At 47.3% G+C, this 19,368-nt stretch overlaps 1 protein-coding gene across 12 annotated transcripts in view; it reads right to left on the bottom strand.

Moving 5' to 3' along the window:
• Nucleotides 1-11,785: 11,785 nt before the first annotated feature.
• Nucleotides 11,786-19,368, bottom strand: part of UNC79 (unc-79 homolog, NALCN channel complex subunit) — a 249,666-nt gene continuing 242,083 nt past the window's right edge. For all 12 annotated transcript variants that reach the window (XM_030883497.2, XM_060295215.1, XM_060295222.1 and 9 more), the window contains 2 exons: nt 14,007-14,048; nt 11,786-12,353 (listed from right to left, as the gene is read on the bottom strand). In XM_030883497.2, the coding sequence (XP_030739357.2) occupies nt 12,153-12,353; nt 14,007-14,048 (243 nt within the window). In that variant the 3' untranslated portion in view covers nt 11,786-12,152. The remainder of the gene's footprint in view (nt 12,354-14,006; nt 14,049-19,368) is intronic.

Below are 19,368 nucleotides of genomic sequence, written 5' to 3'. Positions count from 1 at the left end.
TCAATCATTTGCTCAGTCATTCCCCGAATACTTACAGAGCATCTGATACGTGGCAGGCAGCACACTGGACACTGGGGTTCAGCTTCCCCGATGCTTGAGGTCCCAACTCGTCCCTGCCCTCAAATCCGGAGGGTCCCGCCCTGGCCCTCCAATCGGCTGTCCAGTCCCACCTCCGCTGTCCCAACCCCCAGTGCTGGTCCCACTCCCCACTTTCCCCAAACTCTGCCTCATTCCATCTAGCCTCTGTCTGCCCACAGGAACTTCCTCAAACCTACCCCGCTGACGGCTAGGGACCGCTCCCTGGCCACGGTCTCTGGCCTGGCAGCCCTTCCCTGGGCCATCCCACACCGCTCACCGCAGCGCAACTCCACGCGCACACCTCCCCGTCTGCAGGTTTCAGGCTCCCCTCCCCCACCCCTTGGCCTGGCTGCATGGCCACATCTGATGTGCTATGCAGATCCTCTCAGAAGCTGCCTCTTCCCTGACCACATGGACCAAAAGCCCACGGGTGCACAGAGCCCAGTGATTTCTACCTTCTCTGGACGGCACAGACAGCCCTGCGTGCACAGCTCTCATGTCTGCCCTCTCCCGTGGACAGTTCCAGAAGCTTTCTCCTCTCTTGTGTGAACCTGTCACCCCCTGGAGAGCCTGCATCCACTCCTACCCTAGGTGTTGATCATGCTGTGTCCTGGGGATTCAGAGAAACAGGAGAGGGCCCCACCCCCAGGAGCAGTTTGGTGGTGGCGATGCAAACAGACAGTGACACCGGTGTGGAGATGGAGGGACACCCAGGGTCGACTTCCCAGCACTTCACGTACATCATCTCTTTTAATGCTTCCTGCAAGCCTAGGACGATGTAGACCATCCCTATTTCACGGAAGAGTAAACTGAGGTTCAGAGAGGTTCAGAGGGGTTCAGCGGCTCACCAAGGGTCAAAAGAGCAGTAAATGGCAGAGCCGAAATTCAGACCCAGTTCTGTGTGGCTATAAGTTCTAGGCCCTTCCAACCCAGACAGGCCCTCAGATTTCAAATGGTCCATCCCAGCTAGATTTACACCCGATTATCTTCCCAGCCCACAAAAAGCAAACAGGACACTCAGCGTCCCCAGCCCCTGGAAGCTGGAGTCAGGGATTCATGGATCTAACATGAATCAATTTTTGTGATTTCTTTTTTTTTTAACTGAAGTATAGTTGGTTTACAACGTTGTGTTAATTTCTGCTGTACAGCAAAGTGATTCAGTTCTACATATATATACATCCTTTTTTAAAAAATATTCTTTTCCATTATGGTTTATCATAGGATATTGAACATAGTTCTCTGTGCTATACAGTAGGACCTTGTTTTTTATCCATTCTAGATATAAAAGCTTCCATCTGCTAACCCCAAACTCCCACTCCATCCCTCCCCCAACCCCCTCCCCCTTGGCAACCACGAGTCTGTTCTCTATGTCCATGATTCTGTTTCTGTTTCACAGATTGGTTTATTTGTGGCATGTTTTAGATTCCACATATAAGTGATATCATATGGCATTTGTCTCTCTCTTTCTTACTTCATTTAGTACTAACATGAATCAATTAATATGTGATTCTGGCAAGTCCTCTCCCCTCTCAGAGCCTCAGTTTTCTCACCCGTAAAATAAGAGTAATAATCCCTGGCCAGCTGCTTCTCCGGGATGTGCACATGGAAGGGACTGGAAGGGTCCCAGCATCACCGGATTGAGGTCACAGCAGTTGGGTCCTCATTCCAAGCCTGCAGGAACCTGAAGCTCTCCTGTCCTCTCTACCCATCCCTTGGGGACTTACATCTGGCTACAGACTTCAGAGCCTTCAGGGTTGCCCCTGGTCCCCAACAAGCCGGCCGTCACGTGACACCCAGTCCCTGCTTCCTGGGTCTCCACAGAAGATTCTCCAAGTCCTGTGAGACATTCATGTACGGGACGACCTTAGGGGGGCTCTGTGTAGGTGGGTGGGGGGGAAATTGCCTTCTCAGTCAGTACTGGCACCTGGACCCTGAGGATGCCCCCAGCCCCAGGGAAGGAACCAGAGATGGGCCCGAGACCCAGGCGGCCCCTCCTTTCTCAGTCTTCGAGAAGGCCTCGCCCCAGCCATGTGAGCCACAGACTCGAGGGCCCCTCCACCAAAGGTGGGGAGCCCGCGCCAGGCCCCCCAGGGGTAGTAGGGGCTCCCTGAAACCAGAGGGGCCTGCAGGGCTGCCCAGAACAATGTGAACGGCGGCCCTGGACCTCCTGACTCCCCTTGGCTGGCGCAAACAGCCTGCTTCCCGCCAGGCCCAGCTGCCGCTGGGTGTGGGTGCCTGAGGTACCCTTGGCCTCGCATGTGATGGCTCTCTGTGGGTGGCCGCGTGGCCTCAAGAGGGTCTTCCTGGGACGGCTTCTCAGGGACAGGAAGCAGAATCCTGCCCCCACAAGGTTGCACTGGGCTCTCATCCTCCCTGGCCCCTGGTGGGCATCGTCACCCCTGACTTGGCTGCAAGGGCGGTCTTTCAGAGTCATTCCCTCAACAGAAGCCCTTGACCTTTGACCTCAGCCCTGTGCTCCTGCCCTCATGCCACATCTCTATTTCTTCCACTAAGTTTCCTCAGGGGGATGGGGGTCCTTTCCTGTCGCCTAACCACAGCCAGAGCCATCTGGGGCCAATAGAGAAGCTCTTCTAACAGTGAAGCCCAAAAGGGACAGGGTTCATGCTTAGTTCTCTTCTCCCAGGAGCTTCCTGAGGGAAAGCATCCTCCTTTTTTTTTTTTTACGAAGACAAACACAAGCCCCCCTTTCCCAAAGGAAATGAGTGTCTACGGACTCCCAGCTAAGAGGGGCCCTCAGGAATTCCTCCCAGAGCAAAGAGGCAACTTGCTGTCTCCACCGTTAGAACTGGAAGAAATCAGAAGCTTTTGTTTGTTGCTCCTCATGTGCCCGCCCTACACCCCTTAATTTAAAAAAAAAATGTCCTTTCCAGACTCACTGATACATGGGGATAATGCAATTATGAAAAGGGAGTCAGGCAAGGCCCCCCCACCAAAGAAAGAGTGGCTCTGATGGTGGGCGTGCAGGTTGGGGGACGTCTGAGTAGGGGGCACTGCACCCCTGACGTGAGCGCAACCCTAGGAAGCCCAATCCCTGCCCAGGAAGACAGAGGGGTCCAGAGGATCGTGGCGACACAGCTAAGCACACAGACGATCGCCAGTGAGGCCACTCTGAACCTGTCCTCAAAGAGCAGGGCTGAGGAGGGTCTGGTGGAAGGAACCCCTTTTCTGTGGAATTCCAGGGGGGCTGGCTTCATGCCACTGACTTTTGCCTGGAGGTTTGGCCTCAGCCTTTCAAATGGGACGTATTCTCAGCGGTAAGTCTGTTCTCTGTGAGAACTTCATTTTCGATTTCATTCTTAGTCAAACTTAAAGAAAAAAAAGTGTAATAAACATGTCTGGATCATAGGAATACATACTGAGATTTCAGGCCCACATTTGTGTTCACCGCCCGGTGACGACAAACAGCACCATTTTAGTCGTCGTGGGTGATGAGAAAAGAAGCCAGCTGGGCACCATGGCTGGCTGGCCTCCCTGCTGCCTGGCCTCTCCGTGCAATCCCCCTCCTCTGTCTGCCACACCCTCCCAGAGAGCTCATCCAGTCCGGGGCTTCACACCCCATCAAACATTCATGACCCCCACGTTCGTGCCTCCGCTCCCCACTTCCCAATCATCCCCAGACCTGAGTGCGTCCAACTGCACACTTGCTGTACGCGGGCATCTCATCAGAGCCCGGAAGGACTCCTGGCTCTCTCCTTACGACCTCTCGTCACCCCATTGTCCTCACCTCCACACCTGGCCTCTTCAGCACCTCTGTTTCTCAGCCCAAACCCTGACAGTCAGCCTTTATTCCTCTTTGCCTCTCAAAAGGGACATGTTCTCAGGGGTGATCATTTGTCAGTGGCCAATAAACCGGCAAGTCCTATCAACTCGGTCTCCAAAACGCTTAAATCCATCTGCTTAACTCGGCCCCGACCACCCCCATCCAAGCCACCATCACTTCCTGCCTGGACTACAGTGACAGCCCCTGCCTGGGCGCTCTGCTTCCACCCCTGCCACCCCCAGGATTGTTCCCACAAAAGCCAGAGGGATCCTTACAAAACCTAAGTCAGACCGTACATGAGTTAAAAACCTGCCCATGACTTTTTTCATACTTAAACGCCACACTCCGTGCACTGGCTCACAAAGCCCGTCCTGACCTGGCCCCTGCTTCTCCGGCACCCACTCCCCTTCGTCACCCTGGCCTTCCTGAGCTCCTCATATGCGCCAGCACCTTCTCATTTTAGGTCTTTTCAGCCACTCTTTCCTTGGTTATCACCTGTGGCTTTCTTCCACCAGCCCTAGTCTTTCTCTAATCTGTCGCCTTAGTAGTTTATTTTCAATACAGCACTTCTCACCAGCTAAGGACACTTGTTGAGAAGTGTATGCATTTCCTGGGTTTCTCCTCCCACGTGAATATAAGATGCGTGAGGACAGGGGCCTGCTCTGCTTTTGGGTCTTAGTCATTGCCAAGTCTCTAGACCCCCAGTGTGACTGACACCAGAAATGTTTGTAGGATTCATTGATTAATTAATTGTGGGTTACACATTTAATACCGTACACACAGCGTCAGGAAAAGAATACAGCACTTTATTTCCCAAAACTGTTCAGAGTCCCCACCTCACCGGGTGTAGCGGGGTTGAGGCGGTAGAAAACCCTGAATTTGCAAATTGATGGTGTTTGGGCCTCTTCTGGTTTAACTAGTTTCTTTTGGATGACTCTGTCTCTTTGGGACAGACGCTCAAACTGCGAGCCATCTCCTCAGCCCGGCTCCCCTCCAGGAGGCTCCCAGGTGTGCCCCTGAGGGGGTATCTGTGGTCTCGGGCACAGGCAGAGGCAGGTGCAGACCACGTGGTACCTTCGGGGTCCTGGCAGGTCTCGTGGCAGGCCTGGGCTGCTTCCGGGCCAGGTGACTGCAGAACTGTGCCTGGGCCCTTCCGGTCTCCAAGGGTGACGGCACCTCCAGCTGTCCACACTGTGGCAGGCTCTTCCTCCTGACCACGGGCCCTGCCCATCTTCCTGCTCTCTCAGCTCCAGCCACGGGGACTCTGGAACCTGCTCGCTCCCGCAAGCCGGGAGAGAGCTGCCGGAGCTGGGTGCAGGATTCCATCTGCAGCCCCGAGGCTGCCCAGGGCTGCCGGCCCTTCTCCTGGAGGCTTGTGCACCACCATGTGGTGGGGCTCCCTGGGACATTCCCATCAGGGCATTTCTACAATGTTCTCACCCCCAGCAGGGAAGCTGCCGACATGCCCACCTGGCCTCTCTGCCCTGCCCTACATTTGTCTCCCTTTTTCTTTGGCCAACAGTCCACTAGGGTCCAGAAGAGGCAGGCTCTCCATTCCCTCATCCTGTGTGACCAGAACTTTCCCTGCGTCTGAACCCCCTCCCACCCACGCCATCCATGGAGCTAGGCTGGGGAACGCGATTTCCTGGAGAAGAACAAAAGACATATCCATTTATTACTTTCAAAATATCATCCCCATTACAAACACAAGGATGTGTTCACACCATGTGAAGTCCCAGCGATGAGAGAACACACCATATGCAGGAGGATTTCCCAGTTGCTCATTCAAACAGAGAAACGCGGGGGAGCCTTGAGTCACCACACGCAGCCCAGCAGCGTAGGAATGCCGCATTCCAAAGGATGGGAGCCAAGGTCCCATTGCAAGCTGTGATTACATCTCAGCAAAACACCAGCTGTCATTACACGGCATTACAGTTGGAAGAAGAAACGGCTGTGTGAATGTCGGCTTCTTAGCCCACAGCCTGGCATTCCCAGGAGTAGCGAGGGTTCCTTAAAGTTCCACTCTTATTCCTGTTTACGACTCCCTCTCTGTGCTAAGTACCTGACAGACATCATTTCGTTTACTCTTCACAAAAACGTCAACAGAGAGGAATTAGCATCTCCATTTTGCAGCTGATGAAACTGAGCCTTAGCGAGATGAAGTACTTGCCGGTGGTCATAGAGCGGGTCAGCGGGAATGTCCGCAACTGGCCTGGCCGCAGAGCCTGTGTGTGTTCCCCTCCAGCTGCCCCCCAGCCCTGAGCCCAGCATCGGGCTCTCTAGCTGAAGGCTCTGGGCACACCGTGCTGTCTGAAACTGGCCGATCCCCTCTTGGGAGCTTTCCCACCACCAGCCCCCAGCACCCCACCTGGGCAGCGTGATTGTCCTCACCTGGAGTGTTTCTGTCCTTCATGCCTGATTACTTGCTTGTTCCTTTCTTTTCCAAGTGGCCACCTGAAGGAGCGGAAATCAGGGCATCTGCCAGGCAGCCCCGGGAGGCTCCCCTCTCCACCGGCCTGCGGGCGGGGGCCTGTCTGGACTGCATGATTAAAAAGCCAGCTCTTTGTTCGACCAGATCCGTGCCTTCCGCCAATGTCCCGGGCACCCTGCAGGGACGAGCTGCTGCCAGGGCTCACCTTGGAGGGACCAGCCCTGACTAGAAATGAGGTCGAACTGATGGGTCGGGGTGTGGAGGGGGCCCATGGCCATGCAGATGGAGGTGGGGGAGTGATGCCAGGGAGAGGTGGGCCACTGTGGGGCTGAGAGCACGGCCCCAAGTCCTGCTTGGCCACTGGCTCGCTAAGTGACACTGGGTCAATCCCACCCCGTCTTAGGCCTGTAAAATGAGACGGTCGGTCTAAACTGGGTGGCAAACTCACAAGCCTGCAGGGTGGAGCAGGTGAATGAGTGAAGCACCAACTGGGAGGCAACAGGATCTCTGCCGAGAGGCTGTGGGGTCTTCCTGCTTGGGAGGCAGAGGTCAGTAGTGGGAAACAGTACAGAACTGTAGACTGCATGCTCTAGCGGAAGTATTCAAACTGAAAGGGGAAATGGAAAGTTCAAGTTCATCAAACAAAATATGCTGTGGGCCAAGTTTCACCAGCAGGCTGCCGGCTGCTGACTTCTGGTCTATGCGATTCTAGGTTACCTTGCGGTCAGGTGAGTAGCAAAGGACTCTACCCATCATTGACCTGCCAGAATTATGTAGTAGAAAGAGCCAAGGCTTTGGAGGCAGACATATCTGGATTCAAAGTTTGCTCTGCCTCTTACTGAGTGACTCCTTCAGATATTGTCTCTCCATGCCTCAGTTTCCTCATCTGTAATATGGGGTTAATAACAGAAGTACCTGCCTCACATCACTGTTGAGAAGACTAAATGACACTACTGTATCTAAAGTGCCTGACATGCAGTAAGCCCACACAGAGGGCAGCTATGATTATTTGAATTAGGGGCAAGTCTCAGCAGGGCTGAGTGAACTCAGACCCCTAATCTAATAGAGTTCATCATCCCAATCTGATGAATTCAGAAAACTTTATTCTTTGCCATAAAACTATTATATTAAGTGGGAAACTAAATGTGATTTAATTTGTGAGCTATAATCTTTTGGCAAATAAATGAATTCCCAAAGTAAAGGAGAAAATGCCTTTGTCAGATGAAGTGACAGTGGCTCAGTGGAAATTTATTATAGATGATTAATAAACAGAGAAACCAACAAGACTGAGCTTCCTCCAAAAGAGCCCTCAGATTGCTTTATCCCATGCTCTTGGCACATTTTAGCCAAAAGAGGCCAGAATCAAAGAAAGGGAGAGAGAAATTAACATTTACTGAGTGAAGCTCTGATGGAGTCAGTTGGCCTTCTGGTCCTAATGCTACTACTGCCAGCTTGACCTTGGATGAGTCATTTAACTTCTGGGCTTCAGTTGCCTCACCTGCAAAGTGGGAATATTAACGGGGAAGAGAGGGCTAAGAGAAGTAAAGATAATGTTTGTGAAGTGCTTAACACCTAGTAGATACTCAGTAAACGGTGGCTCTGTGGTTTCACTTGAACCCCCTCAAAAGAGGCTCACTGCTGTCAGTGGAAGGAACTGGCCAGCCTCTTACTGATAACCCTTCCTCTCCCAGAGGGTTTGACTCATAAAAACATAGTTTGGTTCCATTCCATTGAGTTCCAACCACTCCCTTCATTCTTCTTAAGACCATTACTCTTAAAACACCCAATTTGCCCAAAATACATAGTTTCAAATTAATTCTATTAAAGAGGTATATTAAATGATCTGCATTGTCCGATTAATGCCAGAAGCCCTTGAGTCCCAGCTCACGAAAGAGTCTTGGTGGATAACCCATCTTCTCTGATCCCATCCAACTTTATTTGTCCTGTTGTAGCTTGGAAATGGAGACGAAGTTGCTGCAGTCACTTGGCCTCAGATGAGACTCTTAGGGAAGAGAGTTGCTGAAAATATCCCATTGTCAGGCAGAATGACACGCTTGTAAAGAATGGCATACAATGAAGACTGGACACCCTTGGTTAATGAGCGTGTTTCAGCTCCCATGGGTCTTGTAGGTCTTGCTTCTGAGGGACTGGCTGAAGGAAAAACCAGATGAGCCTGCAGCTGTGAGCTGTCCCCTCGTTTGGTCTTCATAAGGTGGCACAGGTTTCCTCGGAGGTCCATAGAGTCTGGTACAGTCTCCCAAGCACCACCTCAGTCCTCCACTCGTTTGTGCTTTCCATCCCCCCAGGGAGATGCGTAGACAGCTCCATTTTACAGATAAGGCAAAACAGAGGTCCAGAGAGATTGAATAGCGTGTCCAAGGTCACCCAACTAGTAAGAGGCATGCTCACTGCAAAACAGTCATGGAATCTATGCATTTGCAGATTTTGGCCCATTCTACCCTTGGGAATCTCAGAATGTTCTGTTCACATCCTGGAACCCGTAGGATTCCGTGAGGGAAGGAAAACTGAATTTATTTATTTATTTATTGGCTCTTCTCCAAGCCAATAATCAGAACTGGCCAGATCTGGATTGGAGTCTCTCTGCCCTCTCTGCTGCTGTCAGAGCTGTCACCCGGGGCTGGACTGTGGGGTAGCAGGAGTCTATATGGACCGTGGTTGAGAGCACAGTCCCTGGCATCAGACAACCTGGGGTCATGTTCCGGCTTTGCCTCTTACTAGCCGTAGACCTTGGGCAAGGAGCTTTACTTCTCTAGGCTTTAACATGAGAATAAAAACAGTAACCGATAACTCTTAGTGAGGGCTTACCATGTGCCCGGCATTGCTTTAAGCTCTCTCCTTGCATTCTTTATTTCGTCATCTCAACAACCCTATGAGGTAGAATGTGTCACTGTCCACATTTTACAGATGAGGAAACACTAGTAATGCAACTTCAAAAACCCTGGGGCTTTGGGGAAAATATACCCATGCAAGGGTTCAACTCAGTGCTCCTCGGTGGCCTTCACCTAGGCCAGAGGTCAGGAGACTTTTTCTGTAAAGGGCCAGATGGTAAATGTTTTAGGCTTTCAGGACTATTCAGTCTCCTGCATGACCCTTCAACTCTGCCGCTGTAGCACAAACACAGCCAGAGACAATGTGTAAATGGCTGGTGTGGTTGTGTTCTAGTGGATTTTTTACAAAAACAGGCAGGGGGCTGCAGTTGTCTGACTCCTGACCTAGGCGAATGGCTTCTCCTCTTCCTTGTAAGGACCAATCCTGCTAAACTTCCATCTGTCCCTTCTTTTCCTGGCTTCTTTCTTCTAAGTGCCTGAGCCCCACTTGCTGGAGAGGCTGCCACAATGACATAACAAAAGAAGATGAGGATACTGGGTAATGAAGTGGGCAGGGGGGAGTGAGTGTAAGCCAGAGAAGCCTGCTGATCTCTATCGGCCAATGAAGTGGCAGGGTCCCAGCAGGGGCAGTATTTTGGTCAAGCTGGTAGGAAAACTGGTCCCACAGTTCTGAGGGGCAAGGAGGGAGACCTGCCTGGATGGGACCAAGGACCCAGGTTGTGACTGGGGTAAAGGAAACAGGTCCAGATAGCAGGAAGCATTAGAGGCGACCCAGTCAAGAGGGCTGAGCTAAAGGGTCACCTCCAGCCCTTGGGGGGATGCAAATACAAAGGGAAATTGAGGCAGAAGTTCATTCAAGGAACTGGGCAAAGAAGATGGAGAAGCAGCTGTGTATGACTCTGGACTTTGTCTACTGGTAGAATAGGGCCACCAAGATCCTGGCCACCTGTGGCAGGGTGGGCTCAGGACCACTAAAGAGCTGGGCCTACAGCTGAGCCCAGATGGGGAAGTCAGTTAAACCTCCAGGGAGAGCAGCCAGGGCCTCCTGCTCCAGCCTGTGTCTATAACCCCCTCTAGGAATCCCTGCATAAAAAAGAGAAAGTCACAATTTAGCCCTTGCTGAGCCCACTGGGTAGCTCAAGAAAGACCTGCTGCTTAATCAAATCCGTTCCATTCAATAGACACTAATTAAACATGTACTATGAGCCAAACCCTGGGGATACAGAGACAGGACATATCCTCAAAGCCGTCACAGTTTACAAGCGAGATAAGTACATGTGCAACTTTTTATCATACAAGACCAAATGTGCACAGAAGCGTAACCAAGCACGACTGGGACGGAGGAGAATTCTGAACAGGGGAAGGCCTTTCCAAAGAGTTTGTTAGCAAAATATGAAGAAGAATCATTTCTATAGTCTTACTATAAGGACCTATTGGTTCCCCACAAGTTTTCATAAGAATGGAGATCTGCGGGCTTCCCTGGTGGCGCAGTGGTTGAGAGTCCGCCTGCCGATGCAGGGGACGTGGGTTCGTGCCCCGGTCCGGGAGGATCCCACATGCCGCGGAGTGGCTGGGCCCGTGAGCCATGGCTGCTGAGCCTGCGCGTCTGGAGCCTGTGCTCCACAATGGGAGAGGCCACGACAGTGAGAAGCCCGCGTACCACAAAAAAAAAAAAAAAAAAGAATGGAGATCTGCCACCCTGTCTTTCTAGAACTCATGTGAAATACTTAACATTTGAGGACTTGTTTTCCCCTGAGAAGCATTAAGATATCAGACTTCCCAGAAGAAGAGAGAAGCTTCTTTAAAACCAACATAAAAAAAAAAAAAAGTCTCATGCCCTCAAAGTCCCTCCTAGAGAATGGACTTCAAATAAATTGTGTGTTTCTCTCACCAAATGACCTTAAAGAAAGCCTTTTCCTCTTAAAATTGTACTTAGTCTTAATGGAAGTTAGAAGTTTTAAAAGTTTAGAAGAAATGGTTGTCAGGAACTAAACTCTAGCTCTATAAACTGATTTTAAAAAACCCCAGGCTCACAAAGATAATAAAAAATGCATTTAATAGCATGTCAATATACAGCTTAAATGTATATTAAGTCTTCTTTTAGTCAGTGCATTACAGGGATAGAGAAGAGAAATATCATTTGTGAATGCACAGTCAAATGTTAAATATAAGTGCTGATAAATCTTGGTGCTCTTACACTATTAAAATTCCGTTTTATGAAACATAGCTCCAGGTGCAGTGTTCTGTGCCAGCGTGGGGAATCGTCTGGTCCAGTATGCAATCTACAGTTTTAAATTGAATTGTATACAAGTATTAACAAAAGAATAAAATTTATTATTCACAAAACTAAAGTGGTTGTCATAAAGCTTACAAGAAAGTACAGCCTAGGACTAATGAGTTGAAAAACTAGTTTTAAAAATAATAAAACTTACTGGACAGTCCTGGAAAATGATATTATAAAACAAAGAAAACAGTTGGCACAGTTTAACCACCTAATTTCTAAGTGCACTTTGTAATGGTCCTTGCAAGCTGCCACTTTTCCCAGGATAATGACAAAAAGCTTCAGTCAAGTGTCACTGGCTTATGGTGACGGGTTTTTTTTATTGCATTGCCAAGAGTGGATTTTAAGAAAAAACACTACAAAGGTTTCAAAAACCCTATTTATTCTCTATCATCAAAAATAGCAACAGGGGGACTTATACAACTTTTCTGTGAGTACCCACCAGTCTATTTTTTTTTTCTTAAAAAAAATAGAAGTTAGTTAAAGAAAAATGATTTGGTTTTTAAAAAATAATGTAAGGAAACACTTAATCGGATAGCCCAAGGAGTCATCAGAAATATGTAGCAAGAAAGCTTCATTTTGGCCCTCTCCGGCCTTTGCACGTCTTTTACTAAACTAGAAAGAGAATGTACAGTACCAATATGTTCCCCAACCTGCTTGGATCGAATTGTTTTGTTTTGAAACCCATTATTGCTAAACCAGAGTGTTGACACTGAGAGCCGAGGAGTCCGCTCATAGAGGATAAAATTGAGAGGCTGCTTCTGAGGACTGGATCTCCACCTGGGCCATTTTGAACTGGGTGCACTGCAGCCACTTGCGCAGGGCCGCCAGGCTGGCACTGCTCTGGGTGGAACCCGGCAGCGTCCTGAGGCTGTGGTGGTTCACGTTGTTCTGAATGGCCTGGAGGCGAAGCTGGAGTCCCGCAGATAAGTGCTGTAAGAAAGGGCAAGACGGTAGTTTAGTTTCTTTCCTGCTCGGGTTTCCCGTCAACCCAGGGAGTGCCGGCCTGGACTTCTTCTGCAGGCGGGACTTACACGTGGCACGGGAGCTGTCTGGCCTGAAGAAGGCCAACTCCCAAATTTGGGGAGGGCTCAGGGCAGAGGGCGTGGGCCGGTGCCATGTTCTTAGAGCCCACCTGGCCCAAATCCATCCACATAATGCCCCTCCCATCTCGATTCATTCTTTGCAACACCAGTGCAGGGGCTGACACTTAGACTTGTCCCCCGAGAGCTGTTTGCTATGTGGGCCTGGTGTCGCAGGCTATGCTGCCAGGCTCCCTGGGTTCAGATCCTCGGTCCTCTGTAAACAACTTGGGAACAAGGTTTTTCGGTCTGTGTTTGGATTGTCTCCTGGGCAAAGTGGGGATAGTAACACTCACCTGATGGGGTTATTGTAAGGATAAGTGATTTAACAGAGGGGTCAGAACAGAAGCCGGCACATAGGAAGGGCTCAGGACATTTTCATCATGATTATAGTCTCTCTGTTCTCACGTTCATGCACACGTTCATGCACACACGAAGGAGCTAGGTTGTAAGCTTTTCTTATTCTTCTTAGCTTTCCATGAAGTTCTGTTGGCCTCCACTTAGCACTCTGGGCAATGTCAAATTGCCACAGATGACCGCCAAGCAGGGGGAGGGCAGTTTGGAATGCCTCGGGGTGAAAGTCCAAGCAGTTTTCACAACAGAAGCTACTGGTGCAATGAGGTTTTCAGCAAAGCCATTGGCCCTACCGGTGGCCACAAACAGCAGTTAGGCCGTGAATCAGTACTCAAAGCCTGTGGGCACTGCTGACAGCTGTATATCTCTCTTGGTATCCCTTGAAGTCACCTCCCTTCCTTCCACAAACATCCCTCCCCAACTCTGGGAGGAAATCCAGCAACAAGGCTTCCATCTTCTCCCCCTCCTACCTGATACTCCCAGTGCCTTAGACGGGACCCAGTTTGGGATGGAGAGGGTGGTGAGCTTTGCCATCTTAATGTTAAGCCCCAGTAACTAGATTTACAGCCATGGAGTACGTCTGGCCCTGCAGTGACCATGCGTCACTCAAGGCGGGGCCTGGCAGTGAGAACTACGTTCTGTCTCCCCGTCCCTTGCTGTGGGACCCTGTCCAAGTTACTCTTCCTTCCGATCCTATGTTTCCTCTTATATAGAATGGGGGGGGGGGAGTGGGCAGGTCCCTTCTAGTTCAATTCTGTCGTTCACTGAATGCTATCCTCTCTTAATAGAATTCTTCCCATCACAAAACGTCAGTCCTAGTGGCCAGGAGATAGCACCGGACATGTCTGGGACCAGATCCCATGGGTATCCTCTGAAGGTAGAGTAGCTTTTCAGCCTGTGTTCTAGTCAGTAGCAGAGCCTCGCCCAGACTCTGGGATCCTCCCCCTCCCCCTTCAATCAACGATGAGTAGGACAGCGGCTCCTGCTGTCACCTCGGCCCACAGGCCCCCTACCTGTCCCACAAGGTCTCCTGCATTATCAGCCCCCAGAGACCAGGAACAGGTAATGAGTGGCGCATTGTAGAGCCCTGTGAATGTTATGAGCTTCTCTGGAGGGAACTGAGCTTCCAGTCCACCCGGGGGTGACTTACCTTGATATTTGACTGAATCATTGGCAACCACATAGGTATCAGCTGTATGGAGAAACACAGAAGGCCCATTATTACTGTTCTCCATTCTCCCACATAAGCTCCGCTTACTGCCTGGCAAAGCAAGGCACACGGAATCCCTTTAACATCACAAAAGGATGTGGGCCTCCGATGCAGAGTTCCCCGCTATCAGACAAACGTCTCTCTGAGGCCAAACCCTGCTGAGCTGGTGGCATTTGGAGGTTAATAAGCGCCCCATGAGTGCCTGAAACACACACCGTAAATGACTGATTGTCTCTTGAAAGCTACCAAGCATGGGAAATTAAATGTGTATTTATTTAATTAAATCCTCTCTTTCTTGAAATAGAATTTCCTCCACGGGATCTTTAGAACTGAGTCTCCAAGTAGCATGGCGAAGCTCTCTGCCTGTGGTCGTTAAGAAAAGATCACTGGGAAGCGGTTAAAATGCTTAAGTGATGGACAAAGACAAGCCCTGAAGCTGCCTGGCTGTGATCTGGAAGACGAGACACAGCACGAATGAGTGCCAGCTGGGGTTTCAGCAGTGTGGGTGCACGGGCAGGCGAGCAGCGGGTCCCTGCTCCAGCCGGGAGCAAGGCTCTCAAATCTTGGGCATCTGGGGAGCCCTGCCCCTCCGCTGCCTCTGATTTGCCCTGAGACCCTTCCTAGGAGGTCACAGGTGCCCCGCCCGAGCTCCCCCAGCAGTGGCTCTCCTCTGTCCGCTTTGGTCTCTTGCCACACTTCAGCCCTTCCGAACACAAGTGTTGACTTGTGTTCATGGCCTCATAAATCCGGAAGTCAGGGACAGAATACATTTCCCAAAGTGTGTTCCACAGAACTCCAGTTGGGTGGGATTTAAATGGGGAAGGGGGGCTATGATCTAATCAGTTTGGAAATGTTAGTTTCTTTCAGGACTGTTCAGATCTTTAATATGCTCAAATGCATCATATCATTTCAGTCCACGCTCCTTCTGACCCAACTCCAATAGAGTTGATATGGGTTGCATTGTGTCCTCTCATATAGCCGTTGTAGTCCTTGCCCACACAGCCTCAGAAGGGACCTTATTTGGAAATGGGGTCATTGAAGATGTAGCGAGTTAGGATGAGGTCACTCTGGAGTAGTGGGGACCCCTAATCCAATATGACTGGTGTTCTTATAGAAAGGGGGAAATTTGGACACAGATAGGTACACAGGGAGAGCAGCACATGAAGGTGAAGCAGAGATCTACAAGCCAAGGAACACCAAAGATGGCCAGCAAACCCCCAGGAGCCAGGGGAGAGGCTGGGACAGATGCTCCCTCACAGCCTCAGAAGGAATCAATTCTGCCATCACCTTGATCTCATAACTTCTTGCCTCCAGAACCATGAGACAATACATTTCTGTTACTTCAGTCAGTCACCCAATTTGCAGTGTTCAACAGCCTAGCAAACTAATACAAGGGCACTCAAGGGAGCAAAGCCCAGAGGTGGGAGTGTGCAGAGAGGTGAGGAAGCAGTGGAGGTTCACGTGATGCTGAAGGGTGAGGTTCTTAGCACAGGATCATGAAAAGCAAGTTTAGAAAAGCAGAGTGAGGCCTCTTGATGTTTGGCCTTGATGTTTGGGAAATACCTGAACTGACTTCTTGTTAAGAATCCTGAGGGACGGGGAGGTGGGTTGAGACCAGGGAACACTGAGTACTCTGCCCCTGGGTGGACACCTTTCCCAGGGTTGCCCCACAGGCTAAGGGCCTTTATGAGGCAAACAAGGAGAATACTGAGGCTGATTTTAGAAGTGCTTTTGTTATTTCCCCACTGATGTAACGCAAGACCATAGGATTCTAAATATACCTGCAAGGGGCCTTCAGGTTTGTGATTTACCAACCTGACTGAAGGCATCAGGTTAAGGTTCATTGTGAAGGACAGCATGATACAATCCAGCAGTCATCCTATTTCAGGAATGCTAATTTGACTGTTTTGAATAACGGTTCATTTCAGTACCCTTTTGCTAGTGGCTCCTACAAAGCTGTCAGTAAGAATTAGATGTAATTTATTCTGGGCACTGTAATGTTATAATAAAATTGGTTGTTTTTTCTTCTCCAAAAACAATATCCAGAAAACTGAAGGACACTTAAAAAATATGTTTTTCATCAAAATCAAAGGGATACTTTTCCTCTTATTTTGGTTTATGTTATGGGATAAATTGAAGTCTTCCCGCTCAGTTGGACTATATTCATTTCACTCCATGCTTTTTCCAGCCCTCAAAATAAAATTAGTCATGAAACTTTCTCTTTCACCCAAGATGGAGTAACAAAGACCAGATTTACAATCCTGCCTAAAACAAAACTAAAATTCCAGATGAAGGGTAATGAAACAATGATTTTCAGACATTAAGCATCAGCAATGCAGGACAGTGATCACTGAGGGAGAGGAAACAAACAAGGTGACCCCTACAGTTATCCTAGCTCACTGCCTAGACAGTGTTTTCAGGCAGTAGCACAGGGAGAAGGAACCCAGGTAGAGTCTGGTGGTCTTCCTGAGGTGAGAAGATGGAGCTGGGAGTCCAGGGAGGCCAAGGGAGCTAGAGTTTGTAAGTTGTAGTGGAAAGGAGAGAGCTGTAGAGAGAGAGAGAGAGAGAGTGAGCGCTAACTCTCTGAAGATCTGTAAAAGGTTCCCCTTGAGTCTTCAGCTCAATACTGACCAGTATACACATGTGAGAAAATTATCCAAGGCTGAAGAAAAAATAACCTAAAAAGATTAGAGGGAAAAATCCCTGGTAATCACATAGCAATAGTTTGTGTTTCCACTAGTTATAGTGGAAAAATCTTGCAAATCATAGAACACCAAGTAGAGTACTCAGGATATTACCTTACCAGTGAAGAAACAGTGGCCCTAGACAAACTGCTGCTCCAATCCTACCTAACAAAGCTTAACACCAAGTTTCAAAGGCATAAAACTGTTTCTAAGTAATTTAACTATGGCATAGAGTACAGTTCAAGAATGCTTGTAGGAATAAAAAAATATCTAGCACCCAAAAAAGTCAAATTCAAAATGTCAAGAATCCAATAAAAAATTACCAGCCATGCTAAGAAGCAGGAAAATGTGATTCATAATGAGAAGAAAACTCAAGTAACTAGAAAAGACCCCGAAATGACACAGAGAACAGAACTGGTAAACAAGGACATTAAAACAGTTATTACAACTATATTCAATATGGTCAAGAAGGTAGAGGAAATACTGAGTATGTTAGAGGTATGCAAGAAAATCTTAAAGAAACAATAGCTGATACTTTTCCAGATATAATGAAAACTATAAATTCACAGATCCAAGAAAGTCAACAAAATCAAGAACAAGAAGTATGAAGAAAACTACACCAAGGCATATCATCATCAAATTGCTTAGCAACAATGGTAAAGAAAAAAATCTTCAGAGCAGCCTGAGAAAAAAGACATATCATATACAGGAGAAAAAAAATAAGAATGACAAAGATTTCTTCTCAGAAACAATGGAAGCAAAAAGACAGTGGATGAATAGCATCTTCAAAATACTAGGGGGAAAAAAAAACTTTGAACCTATTCAATAACCACTGAAAATAGCTTTCACATATGAAGGCAAAGTAAAGACTTTCTCAGACATACGAAAGCTGAAGGAATTAAGCTTCAGTAGACCTACACGAGAAGTTGTAAAGAAAGTCCTTTGGGCAGAAGGAAGATGGAAGTTTAATTCTACAGAAAGGAATGAAGAAAACTGAAAAATGTAAATATGGCAAAAACAGAAAATATAAAACAAAATTTAAATTGCTTTGAGAGATAATTGTTTAAAAAAAAATTATGGTTTGGTTTATAACATATGTAGGAGTAAAATGGATGACAATCATAGCACAAAGTCTGGAAATGGAAGTATACTGTTGTACATTCTCATACTATACATGCAGTGGTACATTATTACTTGAAGGCAGATTGTGTTAAGTTAAAAATGTTGACTATAAACTCTTAAGTCAACCACTAAAACAACAACAGCTAAGACATATAGCTAATAAGATAACTGAAAAACACATTTAAATAACCCACGGGTCAAAGAAGAAGTCAAAAGGGAAATTAGAAAGTATTTTGAACTGAATGGAAATGAGAATATATCAAAATTCAGAGGAATACAGCCAAAGCAGTACTTAGGAGGAAATTCAGAAAACCAAACACTGACAGCTGAATAGAAAAACGTTCTCAAATTAATGACCTCAGCTTCCACCTTAAGAATCTAGACCAAAAAGTGGAAATTGTATCCAAAATTTAATCATTAAAAACTCAATTAGTCAAAAAGAAGGTAGAAAAAGAGGGAATAAAGGACAAAGAACAGATGGGAAATAAAGAAAACAAATAGCAAGGTATTTTAAGCCAAATGATGTCACAAAACACATTAAATGAAAATGGTTTAAAAATCCCAATTAAAAGGGATTGTCAGATTGGATTTTTAAAAAAGCCCAATACCCAACTACATGCTGCCTATAAGAAATATACTTTAAATAAAAAGACACAAATAGGTTAAAAGGCTAGAAAAAGATATACCATACTAATACTAGTCAAAAGAAAGCTAGACTGCCTTTATTATTACCAAAGAATATTATCGAGGATAAAGAGAACCATTTCATAATTTCAATTCATTAAGAAGATATAACAATCCTAAACATTTATACACCTAATAATAGCTTCGTAATATGTGAAACAAAAACTGGTATACCTGAAAAGATAAATTAGGGAGATATTTCAATACCCCTTTTCAATAACTGATAGACTAAGTGGATAGAAAAAGAAGGAAGGACATGAAAAAATTGAACAATACTATCAACAAGCTTGAATCAACTGACATAGGAAACTATATTCAACAACAGCAGAAGACATATTCTTTTCTAGTACACACAGCATTTACCAAGATAGACAATATCCTAAACAAGACTCAATAAATTTAAAATGAGTCAAATTATACAAAGTATTGATATTTTCTCTGATCATAACGGGATTGGATTAAAAATCCATAACAGAAAATCTCTAGAAAAGCCTCAAATATTTGGAAACTAAATTATTGCCTCTAAATAAGCAATGGGTCAAAAAGGAAAGCAAAAGGGAAGATAGAAAGTATTCTGAACTGAACGTAAACGAGAACAGAACTACCAAATTGTAGGATGCTGCTAAACCAGTGCTTAGATGGAAATCTTAATCACTTATGTTATAAAAGAAAAAAATCTCAAATCAGTGAATTCCACTTCCACCTTAAGAAACAAGAAAAAGAAGAGCAAATTAAATTGGAAGTCAACAGAAGAAAGAAACTGATAAAGAACAGAAATTAATGAAACAAAAACTACAGAAAAAATCTATGAA

This window comes from Globicephala melas, chromosome 2 (genome assembly GCF_963455315.2).
Source record: "Globicephala melas chromosome 2, mGloMel1.2, whole genome shotgun sequence".
Taxonomy (NCBI): Eukaryota; Metazoa; Chordata; class Mammalia; order Artiodactyla; family Delphinidae; genus Globicephala; species Globicephala melas.
Note: the sequence above shows the minus strand (reverse complement) of the source record. Positions and strands in the feature narration are given on the sequence as shown.